Source organism: Panthera tigris, chromosome X (assembly GCF_018350195.1).
Source record: "Panthera tigris isolate Pti1 chromosome X, P.tigris_Pti1_mat1.1, whole genome shotgun sequence".
NCBI classification, from domain to species: Eukaryota; Metazoa; Chordata; class Mammalia; order Carnivora; family Felidae; genus Panthera; species Panthera tigris.
The window spans coordinates 25,332,123-25,351,855 of NC_056677.1; the positions used below are offsets into that span (position 1 = coordinate 25,332,123).

Genomic DNA, 19,733 nt, shown 5'->3' on the forward strand with positions numbered 1-19,733 from the left:
GAAATCAAGACTTGGACGCTTAACCGAATGAGCCACTCAGGCACCCTCCCTTAGATCTTTCTACACACACTCTTCCCTTGGTGGAAAATTTCTCTAACATCATCAAGTTCCCATTCTTCATAGCTCCCCTACAGTCCTTTCTTCTTCCGAAGAAAAGATAACTGTTAAGAAGAGACCCCAGGCTTTTCATATTCTTGACTTGGCTTAAAAAAATGTATTTCAAAAGTCTCAAGTTTAGTGATGCCTTCTTTATTCTTGGACACCACATTACCTCCCTTAAAAGGGGAATACATAAAATACTCTTGGGTGTAAGGAAAAGCAGGGAGTATGAAGAAGAAGAGGGCAAGTTTAGATGGCTTACTCTGGTGATACGATAATGATAAATTTGTTGACCATTTGTTGAATATTTATTAAATAGCAAGTGCTGTGTTGGCTGCTTTGTTGGTACTCAGAGAATCACACAACTAGAAAGACAGAATTTTTAATTTTTATTTTTTAATTTTTAAAAATGTTTATTTATTTTGGGGTGGAGGGACAGAGAGAGAGGGAGAGAGAATTCCAAGCGGGCTCCGTGCTGTCAGTGCAGAGCCTCACGTGGGGCTCCATCACGTGAACCATGAGATGACCTGTGCCAAAATCAAGAGTCAGACGCTTAACCAACTGAGCCACCCAGGTGCTCCTGAATTTTTTTTAAGATTTTATTTTTAAGTAATCTCTACACCCAATGTGGGGCTCGAACTCAAAACCAAGAGATCAAGAGTCGCATGCTCTACTGAATGAGCGAGCGAGGCACCCCCAGAAAGACAGAATTTAAGCCCAGGTCCAAATAACTCCAAATTCCAATTATTTCAGCCACTGTGTCAGACTGGGAAAGGAAGTATTTGGTCAGGAACATATCCATGCAGTTCCTTTCAGGTCATTACAATAGGTATTACTTGACTCTATCATTTCTGTATCAGAATGATTCTATTTTTCCAGGATAGAATATATTGATGTGGGGCACCTGGGTGGCTCAGTCGGTTGAGCATCCAACTTTGGCTCAGGTCATGATCTCATGGTTCGTGAGATCGAGCCCCGGGTCAGGCTTTGTGCTGACAGCTCGGAGCCTGGAGCCAGCTTTGGATTCTGTGTCTCCCTCTCTCTCTGCCCCTCCCCAACTCACGCTCTGTCTCTCTGTCTCTCTGAAAAATAAATAAAAGATTAGAGATGCTTTTCTCTCGATTTGTTCACCTTACTCTTGTCCCCCTCTACATAACTTTACATTTTATTGTTTCCTCTGGATTCAGCTCTTAGCACTTCTCATTATACAATACCCACTTCTATGGATCATCTTTACAGCCCTATCTTCAATTGCATTTATGCACTAATAGCCTCTAAATGTCCTTCTCCCCGTTCTCTTGTTTCATCATCAGTTAATTGTACCATTGTACCTCTTGAAAATAGACTGATTCCTTACTCTTAATTGTAGCTCCTTGTCCAAGCCTCCTACACTAGCTTCTTGGTCTTAATTCTCTACCCTTCCATTTTATCCTCCACACTCAGCCAGACTTCTCTTTTTAAGTACAAATTTACTGTGATTCTTTGCGAAGCAAACCAAACCAAAAGAAAAAACAAACAAACGTACCTCTATGGTGCCTGCCAGAGCAAGTCAAGGCTTTTTAGCTCAGAAAACAACTGTACGAGCACAGGGTGACCCAGATTATATTTGTAGGGTCACCCCCTCTGTGGAGTCTGACCATGCATAGTTTCAGCTAGAATGAGATGCTGGTCTTTGGAAAAACAAAACTGTTGAGAACTGACCCAAGACTATGCAGTAATGCATAATTCTAAGATCTTTTCAGATAAATGAGGTATCTACAATGGTTAGGGGTAGAAGGGCAACTACTCTCCCACTGACTTGATTCCATTCCATAATGAAAGAAAATTTAGATAAATTCTGTTGCATATTCCTTTATTAACAAACAAACATGTAAGCCATCCTGTAAACTTGAAGACGTTTCAACTGTCTGTCATGTGTGTCTGAGTGTGTGTGTGTATTCCAAAAGACCTTACAAGAAAGTTTTCCCCGAGGCAAATATGACAATCTATCAGTGGCAGGATTAACGTTAAAAAAAGAAATTATATAAAAGTTTAAGGTATACAATGTGATATATATATTGTGTGTGTGTGTGTGAGTGTGTGTGTGTGTGTGTGTATATATATATATATATATATATAGAGAGAGAGAGAGAGAGAGAGAGAGAGATGTATACTTTGTGAAATAATTACTACAGTAAGGTTAGTTAATTCACCTATCACTTCATATAACTGCTGTTTTTTCTAGTGGCATTTAAGGCCTAATCTCTCGGCAACTTTCGAGTATATAAAATATAGTATTGTTAACCATATTCACCATTCTGTATATTGTATCCCCAGAATTACTTATAGCTGGAAATATATACCCCTTGACCAATATCACCCCCTTCCTCCTAGCCCCCAACCCTTGGCAACCACCATTCTGTTCTGTTTCTGATTTCAGCTGTTTTCATTCCACATATAAGTGAGATCATACAGTATTTGTCTTTCTTTGACTCATTTCAGTTAGCACCATGCCTTCAAAGTCTAAGTTGTTGCAAATGGCAAGATCTCCTCGGGGCGCCTGGGTGGCTTGGTCGGTTAAGCGTCCGACTTCGGCTCAGGTCATGATCTCACTGTCCGTGAGTTCGAGCCCCGCGTCGGGCTCTGTGCTGACAGCTCGGAGCCTGGAGCCTGTTTCAGATTCTGTGTCTCCCTCTCTCTCTGCCCCTCCCCTGTTCATGCTCTGTCTCTCTCTGTCTCAAAAAAAAAAAAATTTTTTTTTAAATGGCAAGATTTCCTTCATTTTTATGGCTGAGTAGTATTCCATTGTATATATTGACCACATTTTCTTTATCCATTCATACATTGAGGAGCCCTCATGTTGTTTTCATGTCTTAGCTATTGTGAATAATGCTTCAATGAACATTAGCATACAAATATCTTTTTGAGATAGTGATTTTCTTTCCTTCATACATATACCCAGAAATGTAATTGTTGGATCATATGGTAGTTCTATTTCTAACTTTTTGAGGAAACCTCCTCCTGTTTTCCAATTACACCCTCACCAGCGGTATACAAGGGTTCCTTTTCTTCTACATCCTTGCCAGCATTTGTTATCTCTTGTCTTTTTGATGATAGCCATCCCTACAGGTGCAAAGTGAGATTTCATTGTGGTCTTGATTTGCATTTCTGTGATGAGTAGTGATGTTGAGCACCTTTTCATGTACCTATTGGCCATTTGTAAGTCTTTGGAAAAATATCTATTTGGATCTTCTGCCCATTTTTAATTTGATTATTAATATTTTTGACATTAAGTTGTATGAATTCCTTATATATTTTGAATACTAACCCGCCCCTTATCTGATATATGGTTTGCAGTTGTTTTATCCCATTCCATAAGTTGCTTCTTCATTTTCTTGATTGTTTCGCTTGCTGTGCCAAAGCTTTTATGTTTGAGGTAGCTTTTTTGTTTGTTTTTACTTTTGTTGCTTGTGCTTCTTGTATCATATCCAAAAAATCATTGCCAAGGCCAGTGTCAAAGATGTTTTCTATATTTTATTTTAGGAGTGTTATGATTTCAGTTCTCACATTTAAGTCTTAAATCCATTTCAGGTTAAAATTTGTGGATGGTATAAGACAGGGGTCCAACTTATTCTTTCTGATGTGGATATCCAATTTTCCTACTATCGGTTATTAAAAAGATTATCTTTTCTCCAATGAGTATTCTTTTACATTTTTTTAATGTTTTTATTTATTTTTGAGACGAGAGAGACAGAGCATGAGCAGGGAAGGGGCAGAGAGAGAGGGAGACACAGAATCCAAAGCAGGCTCCAGGCTCTGAGCTGTCAGCACAGAGCCTGACGCGGGGCTCAAACTCATGGACTGTGAGATCATGACCTGAGCCGAAGTTGGACGCTCAACCGACTGAGCCACCCAGGTGCCCCTCTCCAATGAGTATTCTTGAACCCCTTGTCAAATACTAGTTTTCTGTAATATGCATGGGTCTATTTCTGGACCCTTATTTTGTTCTAATGGTCTATGTGTCTGTTTTCATACTAGTACCATACTGTTTTTCTTACTATAAATTTGCAGTATGGTTTGTAATCAGAAAGTATGATGGCTCCTGCTGGGCTCTTCTCTCTCAACATTACTTTGGCTATTCGGGGCCTTTTTAAATTCCATATGAATTTTTAAATGGTTTCTCCTCTATCTCTGAAAAATGTTGTTGGAATTTTGATAGGGATTATATTGAATCTATAGATGGCTTTGGATAGTATAGACATGTAAACATATTAATTATTCTGATCCATGAACATGGGATGTCTTTTCATTTGTGTCTTCAGTTTCTTTCATTAATGTCATAGTTTTTTTTTTTAATTTTTTAATGTTTATTTTTATTTTTGAGAGAGAGAGAGGGAGAATGTGAGTGGGGGAGGGGCAGAAAGAGAGAGAGACACAGAATCCAAAGCAGGCTCCAGACTCTGAGCTGTCAGCACAGAACCAGACGTGGGGCTCCATCTCACAAACCATGACATCATGACCTGAGCCAAAGTCAGATGCTCAACCGACTGAGCCACCTAGGCTCCCCGTATAGTTTTCAATGTATAGATCTTTACCATTTGGTTGAATCTATTCCTCAGTATTTTATTATTTTTGATGCTACTGTAAATGGGATTATTTTCTTTCTTTTTTTTCCAGATAACTTGTTGTTATAATATAAAAATATAACAGATTTTTATATGTTGACTTTGTATCCTAAAATTTTGCTGTGTTTGTTTAGTAGATCTAACAGATTTTTGGTGGAGTCTTTAGGTCTTATTATATGTAAAGTCATAACATTTGCAAAGAGAAAATTTTACTTCTTTCTTTCCTATGTAGGTGCCTTTTATTTCTTTGCTTAATTACTCTAGCTAGGACTTCCAGTACTATATTGAATAAGAGTGGTGAGAGTGAACATCCTTACCTTGTTCTTGAGTTTAGAGAGAAAGCCTTCACCTTCTCTCCATTGAATATGATCTTAGCTGTGTGTTTGTCATATATGGTCTTTACTGTGTTGAGATATGGTCCTTCTATACTCAATTTGCTGAAAGCTTTTACAATGAAATTATAAATTTTTTGTCAACCTTTTTCTGAATCTATTGATAGGATCATTAATTTTGTATCCATCATCCTATTAATGTGGAATATCGTGTTTATTTATCTGCATATATTGATCTATCCTTGTATCCCAGGAATAAATCCCATTTGACCATGTTGTATTATCCTTTTGAAGTGCTGCCTAATTTCATTTGCTAGTATTTTGTTGAGAATTTTTATATCTATATTCATCAGAAATATTGGCTTGTAGTTTTCTTGTAGTATTCTTATCTGGCTTTGGTATCAAGGTAATATTGCCTTATAAAATGAATTTAGGAATTTTCCCTCCTCTTCAATACTTTGGAAGAATTTGAGAAGGATTGGCATTAATTCTTCTTTAAGTATCTGGTAGAATTCACCAGTGAAACCATTTGGTCTTAAGCTTGTCTTTGTTGACAGGTTTTTTATTATTCCTCCAATCTCCTTAGTTATTGGTCCGTTCAGACTTTCCATTTCTTCAAAGTTCAGTCTTGGGAGGTTGTATGTTTCTAGGAATTTATCTGTTTCTTCTTGGTTATCCAATCATCCTTTGTATTTCTTTGGTCCCAATTATTATGTCTCCTCTCTCATTTATAATTGTATTTATTTAGTTTCTCTTTTTTCTCTTGGTTACTCTAGCTTAAGATTGTCAATATTGTTTGTCTTTTCAGAAACCCAACTTTTCATTTCATTGATTTTTTTCTATTGTCTCTTTATTCTGTATTTTACTTGTTTCTGCTCTATCTTTATTATTTCTGTCTTGTACTAACTTTGGGCTCAGATTGTTCTTTTTTTTTCTAATTCCTTGTGGTATGAAGTTAGAGTGTATATTTGAGATCATTCTTTTCTCCCAGATGCAGGCATTTATCACTGTAAATTTTCCTCTTAGAACTGCTTTGATTCATCTCATAATTTTGTTATGTTGTGTTTCCATTTTTGTTTGTCTCAAGATATTTTCTGATTTCCCTTTTTCTTTCTTCTTTAACCCATCACTTATTCGAGAGTGTGATATGTAATATCCACATATTTGTGAATTTTCCATATTCCCCTGTTATTAATTTCTAGTCACATATCATTGTGGTCAGAAAAGATACCTAACATGATTTTGTGGCCCAACATATGGTCTATCCTCAAGAATATTGATTCATGCTTGAGAAGAATGCATGTTTTGCTACTCTTGGCTGGATGTTCTTTATATATCTGTTAGGTCCATTTGGTCCATAGTGTTCTTCAAATCTACTGTTTCCTTATTAATTTTTATCTCAATGATCTATCCAATATTGAAAGTGAGCTACTGAAATCTGCTAATATTATTGTATTGCTGTTCAGTTCAATTAATATTTGCATGAAATATCTAGGTACTCCAATATCGGGTACATATACATTTACAGTTGTTACATCCTCTTGAAGAACTGACCCCTTTATCACAATATAGTATAGAGTGACCTTTATCCCTTGTGACTATTTTCATTGTAAATCTATTTTATCTGGTATAAATATAGCCACTCCTATATTTAGTTACTATTTCCAGGAATATCTCTTTTTATTCCTCCACTTTCAGCTTATGTGTGCCTTTAAAGATAAAGTGAGTCTTGGAAGCAGCATATTGTTGGATCTTATTTTTTTTTATCTCTTCAGCCACTCTTTATTGTTTGGAGAGTTTAGTCCATTTTCGTTTACATTGATTATTGATAGGTAAGGATTTACTATTGCCACTTTGTTAGTTATTTTCTGTTTGTTTTTTGTTGTTGTTCCTTTTTCTTCTTCCTCTCTTGCTGTCTTCTGTTGTGATTTTTTTTTAACTCATATGCTTTAATTCCTTTCTCTTTAACTTCTGTGTAGCTACTGGAGGTTTCTTCTTTGTGGATACCATGAGTTTACATGAAACATCTAATAGATATAACAGACTTTTTAATTAATTAATTAATTTTTAATGTTTGTTTATTTATTTATTTATTTGAGAAAGAGAGACAGAACATGAGCAGGGAAGGGGAAGAGAAAGAGGGAGACGTAGAATCTGAAGCAGGCTCCAGGCTCCAAACTGTCAGCACAGAGCCCAACACAGGGCTTGAACTCATGAACTGCAAGATCATGACCTGAGCCAAAGTCAGACACCTAACCAACTGAGCCACCCAGGCACTGCTAACAGACTGTTTTAGATTGATGACAACTTACCTTCAATTGCATACAAAAAGTTTACAGATGGGCCCCTTGGGTAGCTTAGTCAGTTGAGCATCAGACTCGGTTTTGGCTCAAGTCATGATCTCACAGTCATGAGTTCAAGCCTTGCATTGGACTCTGCTCTGACAGCACTGAGCCTGCTTGGGATTCTCTCTCTTACCGTCTCTCTACCCCTCCCCCACTCGCTCACTCTCTTCTTTCTCTCTCTCTCTGTCTCTCAAAATAAATAAATAAACTTAAAAAAGAGTCTATACTTTTGCTTTCCTATTTATGCTGTTGTTGTCATACTTTACATATTTTTATATCGTCTATCCATTCATACATTATTGTAGCTATAGTTGTTATTTTTAATTTTATTTTAATTCCAGTGTAGCTAACATATAGTGTTATATTAGTGTCAGGTGTACAATATACTGATTCCATAATTCCACGTATTGCTCAGTGCTCATCAAGATATGTGTAGTCTCAGGGCGCCTGGGTGGCTCAGTTGGTTGAGCATCCGACTTCAGCTGAGGTCATGATCTCACTGCTAGAGGAGCGGGGAGTCCCTGCTGACCCGGGCCCTCCGTGTCCTATGAGGGCCCTTCCCTCCCTCCTGGCTGTGAAAGTCCAGGCTGCTTGCAGGCCTCTGGTTGATTTCCTGCTGAGCACCTGCAGGAGGCAGGGTCCCCCGTCCAGCACGACCCACACAGGTGACACCTTTAGGTCCAGAAGGGGGAGGGGCTTGGCTGTGCAACCTGAAATCATAGGAACACAAAGAAGGTCTTTTTAAAAACTATGCTGGGGAACCTAAGTTGGTCAGTCGGTTAAGCGTCGGACTTCAGCTCAGGTCACAACCTCGCGGTTCATGGGCTCCAGCCCCGCAGTCGGGCTCTGTGCTGACAGCTCAGAGCCTGGAGCCTGCTTCACATTCTGTGTCTCCCTCTCTCTCTGCCCCTTCCCCCATTCGGGTTCTGTCTCTCTCTCCCTCAATACTAAATAAACATTAAAAAAATTTTTTTTAAAAAGATATGTGTATTCTCAGGGCTCCTGGGTGGCTCAGTTAGTTAAGTGGTCCAACTTTGGCTCAGGTCATGATCTTGCGGTTCCTGAGTTCGAGCCCCACGTTGGGCTCTGTGCTGACAACTCAGAGCCTGGAGCCTGCTTTGGATTCTGTGTCTCCCTCTCTCTCTCTCCCTCTCTGCCCCCCCCCAAATAAATAAAAATTATATATATATATATATATATATATATATATATATGTGTGTGTGTGTGTGTGTACTCTTAATCCCCTTTGCCTATTTCATCCATCCCCCATCCACCTCCCCTCTGGTAACCATCAATTTGTTCTCTATACTTAAGAGCCTGTTTCTTGGTTGTCTGTCTCTTTTCTTTTCCCTTTTCCATTTGTTTTGTTTCTTAACTTCCACATATGAGTGAATCATATGGTATTTATCTTTCTCTACCTGACTTATTTTGCTTAGCATAATGCTCTGTAGTTCCACCCATGTTGTTGCACGTGACATTTCATTCTTTTTTATGACTGAATAATACTCTATTATATATATATATATATACACACATATATACATACATATATACACACATATGTATATATATGTGTGTATATATGTATGTGTGTATATATATATACATATATATATATATATATATACACACCACATCTTTGTCCATTCATCTATCAATGGAGACTTGGGCTGCTTCCATAATTTGGCTATTGTAAATAATGCTGCAATAAACATATGGGTGTGTATATCCTTTCAAATTCATGTATATACTCCATTATATATATATATATATACACATATATACATACATATATATACACATATGTATATATATGTGTATATATATATGTATGTGTGTATATATATATACATATATATATACATATACATATATATACACACATATATATACATATATATATATATACACCACATCTTTGTCCATTCATCTATCAATGGAGACTTGGGCTGCTTCCATAATTTGGCTATTGTAAATAATGCTGCAATAAACATATGGGTGTGTATATCCTTTCAAATTCATGTTTTCGTATTCTTTGGGTAAATACCCAGTTGTGCAATTGCTGTGTCATAGAGTAGTCCTGTTTTTAAATTTTTGAGGAAACTCCATACTGTTTGCATGGTGGCTACACCAGTTTGCATTCCTACCAACAGTGCAAGAGCGTTCCCCTTTCTCCCCATCCTCACCAACACTTGTTGTTTCTTGTGTTTTTTATTTTAACCATTCTTACAGGTGTGAGGTGATATCTCATGATAGTTTTGATTTGCATTTCCCTGATGATGAGTGATATCAAGCATCTGGTCATGTGTCTTTTAGTCTTCTGGATGTCTTCTTTGGAGTAATGTCCGTTCATGTCTTCTGCCCATGTTTTAATTGGATTATTTGTTTTGGGAGGCATTGAGATGTGTAAGCTCTTTATACATTTTGGATACTAACCCTTTATCAGACACACCATTTGCAAATATCTTTTCCCATTTTGTAGGGTGCCATTTAGGTTTGTTGATTGTTTCTGTTACTGTGCCTAAGTTTTTATTTTGATGTAGTCCCAATAATTTATTTTTGCTTTTATTTCCCTTGCCTTAGGAGATATATCTAGAAAAATGTTGCGACAGCTGATGTCAGAGAAATTACTGCCTATGCTCTCTTCTAGGATTTTTATGCTTTTAGGTCTCACATTTAGGTCTTCCATCCATTTCGAGTTTACTTTTGTGTATGGTGTACGAAAGTCGTCCAGTTTCATTGTTTTACATTTCGCTGTCCAGTTTTCCCAGCACCATTTGTTGAAGAGGCTGTCTTCCCCGCTGCATATTCTTGCCTCTTTTGTTGAAGATTAATTGACCATATAGTCATGGGTTTGTTTGGGGGCATTCTATCCTGTTCCATTGATCTATATGTCTAGTTTTGTGCCAGTACCATACAGTTTTGATCACTACAGCTTTACAGTATAACTTGAAATCTGGAACTGTGATACCTCTACCTTTGTTTGGTTGTTTTTTTGTTCAAGATTCTTTTGGCTATTCAAGGTTCTTTTGTTGTTCCGTTCAAATTTTAGATTATTTGTCCTACTGCATTTCTATTCGCCAGTAATGAAGCAACAGAAAGAGAAATAAAGAAAGCAGTCCCATTTACAGCTGTACCAAAAAGAATAAACTTACCTAGGAATAAACTTAACTAAGCAGGTGAAAGACTGTACTCAGAAAACTATGAAACACTGGTGAAAGAAGTTGAAGACAACAAACAAATGGAAACACATTCCATGCTCATGGATTGGAAGAGAAAATATTGCTGAAATGTCCATAGTGCCCAAAGCAATCTACAGAATTAATGCAATCCCTATCAAAATGCCAATAGGGGCACTTTGGTGGCTTAGTTGAGAGTTCGACTTCAGCTCAGCTCATGGTGTGTGAGTTTGAGGCCCACATCAGGCTTGTTGCTGTCAGCACAGAGCCTGCTTCAGAAACTCTGTCCCCTTCTCTCTCTGCCTCTCCCCCACTTATTCCCTTTCTGTCTCTCTGTGTCTCTCTCTCTCAACAATAAAAGAAACATAAAAAAATAGTATTTTTCACTGAACTAGAACAAATAATTATAGTTATTTTTAATATTCTTTTCATGACCTTTTATACTAGAGATATAAGTGATTTTTTTTATCAGTTTTTCAAAGTTTCTCCAGTCGTGTAAAGCTCAGACACATTAAGATTAGTCAATATATGGGGTACCTGGGTGGCTCGGTCAGTGAAACGTCTGACTTCAACTCAGGTCATGATGCCATGGTTCGTGGGTTCAAGCCCTGCGTCGGGCTCTGTGATGACAGCTCAAAGCCTGGAGCCTGCCTCAGATTCTTTGTCTCCTTCTCTCTCTGTCCCTCCCCGACTTGTGCTCTGTCTCTCTCTGCCTCTCAAAAATAAATAAATGTAACAAATAAAAAAGATTAGTCAATGTATGTGATTTACACCGCCATTACAGTATTAGGGTGTTCTGGATTTGACTATATATTCGCTTTTACCATTGAGTTTTATATTTTTAGGTTTTCACGTTCTTAATGTCCTTTTATTTCAACTCAAAAAACTTCTTTTGGCATTTCTTGTAAGGCTGGTCTAGTGGTGATGAACTCCCTTAGCTTTTGTTTGTCTGGGAATGACTTTCTCTCTCCTTAATTTTGAAGAACTACTTTTCTGATAGAGCATTCTTGTATTCTTGGTTGACGTTTTTAACTTTCATCGCTCTGAATTTTTTACCCCATTCCCTCCTGTCCTGAAAGATTTCGACAGTTCAGTTTCTTTAGGATGATTATTTTGAATTCTCTGTCAAACAGATTGTAGATCTCCATTTCTTTGGGGTTGGTTAATGGAACTTCATTAGTTCCTGATTCTTCATGATCTGTGTACCCTTGCATTGATGTCTGTGCATTTGAAGGAACAAATACCTGTTGTAGTCTTTACAGAATGATTTCAGCAGGTGAAATCCTTCTCCGATCTGTTCCCCAAGCCAGTGGGATTACCTCCAGAGTTGCAGCCATGCTAAGTTGGAGCCAGTTTTGAGGCTTTTGCTGGGTCTGCAGCAGGGTCCATGTTTGGAAAGCTTGTTACCAGGGGCTCGGGTGGGCTAGGATCTTCTTTGGCACCTGGGCGTATGGACCTGCCTCTAGGATCCTGCTCAGCAGGGCAGTGCTTGGATAATTGTTTCAGGGTGCATAGTTGGGTCTTTAGTCAGTGGCCCTTTTACCACGGTGTGGACAGATGTGACTCCCACCAGGTCCCTGGGTGAGCAGGACTTGCCCTGGACCATGGCTGAGGGGATTTATGCATGGATGTTTTCTTTGTCCGTTTTGCTGATGTCATTCCTGTCGTTCGTTTTTTTTTTGTTGAATATTGCAATCAGAATCGCTTCAAAGTCATGGGAAGAGTAAATCAATGACTGTATTTGAATTTGTGCAAACTATTGCAAAGAGTACGTACACCAGCTGTTTTCCATCTCTGCAGTGAACAGAATTCCAGTCGCAGGTTTCAATTACAGAAAATAAAATTTAAAGAATAAAGTTTAGAATAAGAAATATACTCTTGCAGTACCCTCTTATGATTAACCATTTTTAAGCTATTTATAAACTTATGTTGAATTGAAAATATCACAGACCTTTTCTTTAAAAACCTTAGCATAATTTTGTTCTTCCTATGGTTATAAAAATGTCAGTTTTTCGAAGTTTCTCCAATCACATAAAGCTCAGACACATAAAGACTAGCCAGTTTATGTGCTTACAGATATTAAACAAAATTGAAGACATGTTACCCAAGATTCATATTTGTCTGGTAATTGGGAGAACAGAAGAAACCGTACAATCTAAATGATTTTGAGTCAGAACACACTGCTGAATTTAGTATGGTATCTGGCACGACGTTTGCAGTCTGGTAACTTTCAAATCAGGAGTTTGCTTCTGGTAGTAAATAAATGCTTAGCCCATTACTGCTCTGACATCGACTCTGGGGAAAGAGAGGAATTAGATATCAATCAAGTTTGCCGTTGATTTGAAGATGCAGATTTTCGGAAGGGGCTTTTGGGCCACGTTTCCTACCAAGATTATCTGCATGTGAGCAACTTCTTTTGACCGGAGAGATATTAGGTTAACTACTATAAATTTGTCCAGATGACATAAAAAGATAGAAAAGTGACTGAGGCTTTAGTACCAATTCCTGAGGTTTATTTAGGCTTAATATGGTTAATATATATATTATTCTAGGCAAGAATCTATTTTCTTTTTGATGGAAGTGTGGAGCTTCAGCTTTTTTGTTTAGAGTACATCCCCTGTAAGTATTTGCCCCATTTACGATGGACCCAATGCTGCAGTGTTTAGTTTTTGTTGTTCTCTGGTCAGTTACCGTCAGCTGATTGCAGTTCTTTGATACCTTTGAGCCCTCTGGATGTCTACATCCTGTCCTAGAGCAGAGTTCCTCAAAGTGTGGTCCCTGGACCAGCAGCAGCATCACCTGAGAGCTTGCTATAAATGCAAATTCTCAGGACTTATTCTAGAAATATTGAATGGAACACTCTGAAGGTAGGGCCCAGCAATCCATATTTACCAAGCCCTCCAAATTGTAGTCATTCATACTCAAGTCTGACAACCACTTTTTCAGAGGAGTTTACAAGGACTCTAAAGTCTTCTGTGGAGCCACAGTGAGCAACTACAGTTTAAGACTATTCCAAAGGAACCTTGCTAAATGCTGACCCCACAGCTTCTAGTAATTCCTTGAGGAGTCCAGGCAGCATGGAGTGTATATCTCCAAAGCCACCTCTCCTAGGAAACAGTCCAGGTCTTGAGAAAATCCCCACACTGGCTATTAAGATAGAAGTCATGTGATACCCAAATGAAAGATTATTCGTTTATTTAATTAACACGCTCGGTTTGAGCATCTACTAAGCCCTAGTGGCATATGTCAGTCAAGGATATTGTAGTCAAAGAAAAAAGAAGAGATGTGAGCACAATAATATCATACATGAGAAAAGAGATCACCTCCAAGTCAAAGATGTCAGACTCAAATTCAAAAGAAATTCACTACAGATCTGGCTGCTGGTTTTTGGCAATGAGAAGCCATAAATATTTTCCAAGATACTATAAACATAATCAGTGGTGATATTTGGAAAGATAAATTTTACAACTGTATGTGGAATGGGCCAGAAGGAGAAAGAAACAGAAGGAAGACCTACTAAAATAGAATTATAACAGCTAAGAAATGAGTAGGACCCAACCTGGGTTGGAAACAGAATCCAAAGGACTTTTACCAATGAATGCCTATGATATTATCAGTAATTAAAAAGGATAAGCGGAACATACATCTGACATTTGGAGAATAAAGAAGTAAGATGGTAATGTTATTAACCTTACAGTGAAATAAAAGGTGAAGAACAGAGCATGAGATCAGAAGCATGTTATGTTGTCAGCATCCAGATTAAGGGGTCCAGGTTACAGGTGAAAGTGGGGTATAGTAGCTAGTTCTTGAGAAGGAAAACAGGACTGTACATCTAAATTAGGGAATTATCTATAGATGTGATTATTGATGTCAAAGGAGGAAAAGAGATTTAAAATTTTTTTCATATTTATTTATTTTTGAGAGAAAGAGAGTGAGCAGGGGAGAGAGGCAGAGGGAGAGGGAGACACAGAATCCCCTCTGAGCTGTCAGCACAGAGCCCCACTCCGGGCTTGAACTCATGAACCATGAGATCATGACCTGAGCCAAACTCAGATGCTTAACTGACTGAGCCACCCAGCAGCTCCAGGAAAGGAGATTTTTAAGGGAAAGTAGGCTGAGAGACAAATGAAGCAGGTCACAGAAAACATCTTGAGGAACAACAGCATTTATGAGTTGTAAGAGCAATGTCCATGGAAGAGGCAGGGAAACAGTATCGTGTAAGCAACAGTGATATCAAGCTGGAACTTACCAGTATCATTGGACCAGTTGTTTTCATCTCTTCTGAGTGCTCTGTTCTTATTGGTGTTCATATTGATATGATTTTCAATTTTTTGTCCTTTTTTTTTTTTTTTTTTTTTTTTTTTTTTTTTTTTACTTTTTAAGTTTGTTTAAATCCAAGTTAGTTGGGGCACCTGGGTGGCTCAGTCAGTTAAGTGTCCGACTTCGGCTCAGGTCATGATCTCACGGTTTGTGAGTTCAAGCTCCGCATCGGGCTCTGTGATGACAGCTCAGAGCCTGGAGCCTGCCTCAGAGTCTTTGTCTCCCTCTCTCTCTACCCCTCCCCCACTCTCTCTCTTTCTCTCTCAAAAATAAATGAACATTAAAAATAAATAAATAAACATTAAAAAAATAAAAAATATATTCTTTTAAAAAAAATTCTAACATTTATTCATTTTTGAGAGACAGAGAGAACAGAATGTGAGCCGGGAAGGGGCAGAGAGAGAGGGTGACAGAATCCAAAGCAGGCTCCAGGCTCTGAGCTGTCAGCACAGGCGGGGTGCTCGAACTCACTGACTGTGAGATCATGACCTGAGCTGAAGTCGGACACTCAACTAACTGAGCCACCCAGGCGCCCTCCAAAAAATAAAAAAATGTTAAAAAAAAATAAATCCCAGTTAGTTGACATATAGTGTGACAACGATTTCGAGAGTAGAATTTAGTGATTCAGGGGCACTTGAGTGGCTCAGTCGGTTAAGTGTCTGCCTCTTGGTTTCAGCTCAGGTCATGAGCTCACAGCTCATGGGTTCGAGCTCCACATCAGGCTCTGCGCTCGCAGTGTGGAGCCTGCCTGGGACTCTCTCTCTCCCATATCTCTCTGCCAATACGCTGCTTGCACCCTCTCTCCCTCAAAATAAATAAAAAAAAATTTTTTAAAGGGTAGAATTTAGTGACACATCACTTATATATGACACCCAGTGCTCATCCCACCAAGTGCCCTCCTTAATGCCCATCATCCATTTAGCCCATCCCCTCACCCAACACGCCTCCAGCAACCCTCAGTTTGAGAGAGAGAACATGTGCCGCACTCAAGCAAGCAAGGGAGGGGCAGAAGGAGAGGGAGACAATCTTAGGCAGGCTCCGCGGCCAGTGCTGAGCCCAAGCCAGAGCTTGATCTGCCCACCATGAGATCATGACCTGAGCCAAAATCAAGAGTTGGTCAGTTATCATATTGAGCTCCCCAGGTGCCCCTGATTTTCAAGTATTTTTAACCTTAAAGAAGGTAAAGGGCTAGGAATGAGGATCTAGTCATTAGGCTCCCCAGAATTGGGCAAACTTCAACATGTTATAGTGCCTTGTAGCAAACTGGAAGAGAACAACTTCTAAGAAAAAAATAGTATATGCATGAAATCATTCTCCCATCCACAGTCTGGTTTAAGGAACACTCCCTTTGGGCCATGACCCCTTTACTACTCTTAGCAACATGTTTGTCCCCTAGAAATAAACCATTGAGCTGTCTACATCGCCTACTAGATTGGAAGCTACCGATTAATATTGTAAAGAAAGACTTATGTCTCATAGATATGGCTTGTGAATATCTAATGCATGGAAATTTTAATTAAATATTAACTGGTATTACATACTAGCTTTACTATGTGCTATTTTCTATGATTTCTTATTCAACTAAACTGTTTACGTCGACATGCTATAGCAAATATAATTATTATTTTTGGTGAAAATGGAATTTTATTTATAATATGTAGAGCTATTTCCTGGTTGAAGAATAAAGAAAATACCAAGTATCAAAATATGGCATGTTTGGATGATTGCTATTTTCTAGACTTTTTTCCAACCTGAAACCTGCTTTATTTTTTTTAAAAAGTCTTGTATATCTAAAGATTTTCATTCAGGTATCCCATAGTGGAGTTGTTAGTTTCTTACATACCTGTTTTAACTTCAGATACAGTTAACAGTTTTCTGAGTTTGCCCTGACAAGTTTTACTTATAGAATGACTTCTAGCTGGCTCAGGACTGTCAGACTACTGAAATGAACACACCCATATGAATCTCTGAAAGTGAGCTATAGTGTCACCAAGTCAAAAGGAGTGTCTCAAAGCCACCCAGAGCAATGGTCAAGGATGTCCATCTATCTTTGATGTTTTATAGCCCCAACGTTTTAAATTTTCTGGGCCAATTACAAAGCTCATTTTGTTCTGAAATTTAGGAATGTTTCGATTCAACTTGATCTGATAACTGAGTAATACGCTGACAATCATCAGGGAAGTACAAAAGAGAGCTAAGGATATTGATATTTGGTAAGCTCAACATACTGATAGTATTTAGAATTGAGGTGAATTATGAATCTGGATAATCACGTTCTGAAAAGGCAACTGATGAATGAAAGACTGTCCAGAAGAGAAGTGACTTATTTTAATTAGAAACAACCAATATGAAATTTGGGATGTTTAATGTTAAACAATTAAGATAAAGATAATGCATGATAGTAGTCATCAAATATTTAAAGAGTTTCCATGTAAAAAAAGGGGAAAGAATGAGGAAAGAAACAGATTTGAGAACTAAGTTTCATTCACTTATATTGTAATTATTTTTTATTCTTATCGTCAAATAATAAAAAATACCTGGCAATATTTTACGTGTGAGATAAACAGAGATCAGCAAAAAAATATGGCTTTCTAAACTAATTCAGTATAATAACATTCTCATTCCCCAAATCCAAGAACTGGCTCCCAGTAGAAAATTAATAATTCCAAGCTTTTATTTTCTCCCCGACAGAAAATCAATACAGTACCCACCATCAAAATATCATTCCTCTATGGTCAAGCCAGGTGCAGTTTTCTTTTTCTCAACAGAGTAAAATGGCCAAAGGCAGGATTAGTTGAATGTACAATTATTTAGAGTAAGAGCATAGTACTCAGTTATGTGCCTTTTATAAGCAGTCAAGATGCTCCATCATCCATGCATCAAAAATGTCCGAAGTTAACATTTCATTGCTCTTGTTGTTGATTTTGTTTTTACTACTGTCCTCACGACAACAACAACAAAAATAAAAATGTGAGTTTGTAACCTCCAAATTAGTTCCAGAATATTTGGCGTTATTGACTTCTTATTGGAAATGAATAGACTTCCGTCTTTGGTCTCCCCGAAGCAGAACATTGAGAGATGTTTTTGAAAAGACTTGAATGTTTTCATGTCCTGTTGTTTTCTGTGGAATGTAGTGCCTTCAACTTTACTCTGTAATGTTTTTGACAGACAATAAAGATTATGATGCCTATTTATCATACACCAAAGTGGATCCTGACCAGTGGAATCAAGAGACTGGAGAAGAAGAACGCTTTGCTCTTGAAATCCTACCTGACATGCTTGAAAAGCATTACGGATATAAGTTGTTTATACCAGACAGAGATTTAATCCCAACTGGAAGTAAGTTAATGTTTTCAGTTGAGAGTGTGCATATTCTTGGTCTGTCTGTGTATCATCATTTTTTAGGCAGAATTTTAACTTTTGGTTCTCTACATCAAAAACTGTGTCTATCAGTGTCTCAAGAAAGAAATGTCATTATGTATTCATATGAAACTTAATTTTTGACACCCCTGAGGAGCCACTTTCATTGTTCTGTAAAGCATCTCATTTTATGAGCCTTGACACTTAAAGACACAAATGGGAGATTTGTAACTCGGAAAAATATTTCCACCATTGAGAAAAGCAAAGCCCGCACTCTATTCAGCGTGGTCATTGGCCATTGTCATCTTCTCAAGGTATTACCCACCGAGCAACAATTCTCATTTAATGTGTGAGAGAGAAGCTACTGGGGCCTTCGGGGCCAGGTGTTCGATGCACTCATTCCGATAAACTCTTCTCTCTTTTATAGCCTACATTGAAGACGTGGCGAGGTGTGTAGATCAAAGCAAGAGGCTGATTATTGTCATGACCCCAAACTACGTAGTCAGAAGGGGCTGGAGCATCTTTGAGCTGGAGACCAGACTTCGAAACATGCTGGTAACTGGAGAAATCAAAGTGATACTCATCGAATGCAGTGAACTACGAGGGATTATGAACTACCAGGAGGTGGAAGCCCTCAAGCACACCATCAAGCTCCTGACGGTTATTAAATGGCACGGACCAAAATGCAACAAGTTGAACTCTAAGTTCTGGAAACGTTTACAATATGAAATGCCTTTTAAGAGGATAGAACCCATTACACACGAGCAGGCTTTAGATGTTAGCGAGCAGGGGCCTTTTGGGGAGCTGCAGACTGTCTCGGCCATTTCCATGGCCGCGGCCACCTCCACAGCTCTAGCCACTGCCCATCCAGATCTCCGTTCCACCTTTCACAACACGTACCATTCACAAATGCGTCAGAAACACTACTACCGAAGCTACGAGTATGACGTACCTCCTACCGGCACCCTGCCTCTTACCTCCATAGGAAATCAGCATACCTATTGTAACATCCCTATGACACTCATCAACGGGCAGCGGCCACAGACAAAATCGAGCAGGGAGCAGAATCCAGATGAGGCCCACACAAACAGTGCCATCCTGCCGCTGTTGCCAAGGGAGACCAGTATATCCAGTGTGATTTGGTGACAGAAAAGCAAGGGACACCCCGTCCCTGGGAGCTTGAGTGGAGTCTGCAGTCCAGTGCCTGGAACTAAATCCTCGACTGCTGCTGTTAAAAACATGCATTACAATCTCTAGAACACGAGGAAAAACAGGGTCTTGTACATATGTTTTTGGCAATTTCTTTGTAGCATCAGTGTCTTCCTGTTTTACCATGTCTCTTATCATTACATTTTTTGACTTTGTTTTATATGTCATTGGAATTTGTAAATTTACATTTTTTTAAAGAAGAGACTTATGTATAGATAGAAAACCCTTTTTTGCTTCATTAGTTTAGTTTTAGAATGGGTTTTATTTTCTTTCCTTGCTTTTCTT

The 19,733-nt window shown here is 38.4% G+C and overlaps 1 protein-coding gene across 1 annotated transcript in view; it reads left to right on the forward strand.

The window, feature by feature from the left end:
* Positions 1-19,508, forward strand: part of IL1RAPL1 (interleukin 1 receptor accessory protein like 1) — a 654,536-nt gene extending 635,028 nt beyond the window's left edge. Inside the window, exons 9-10 of the mRNA XM_042973937.1 lie at positions 18,048-18,218; positions 18,667-19,508. Coding sequence (XP_042829871.1) covers positions 18,048-18,218; positions 18,667-19,385 — 890 coding nt within the window. The 3' untranslated portion in view covers positions 19,386-19,508. The remainder of the gene's footprint in view (positions 1-18,047; positions 18,219-18,666) is intronic.
* The last annotated feature ends 225 nt before the right edge of the window (positions 19,509-19,733 follow it).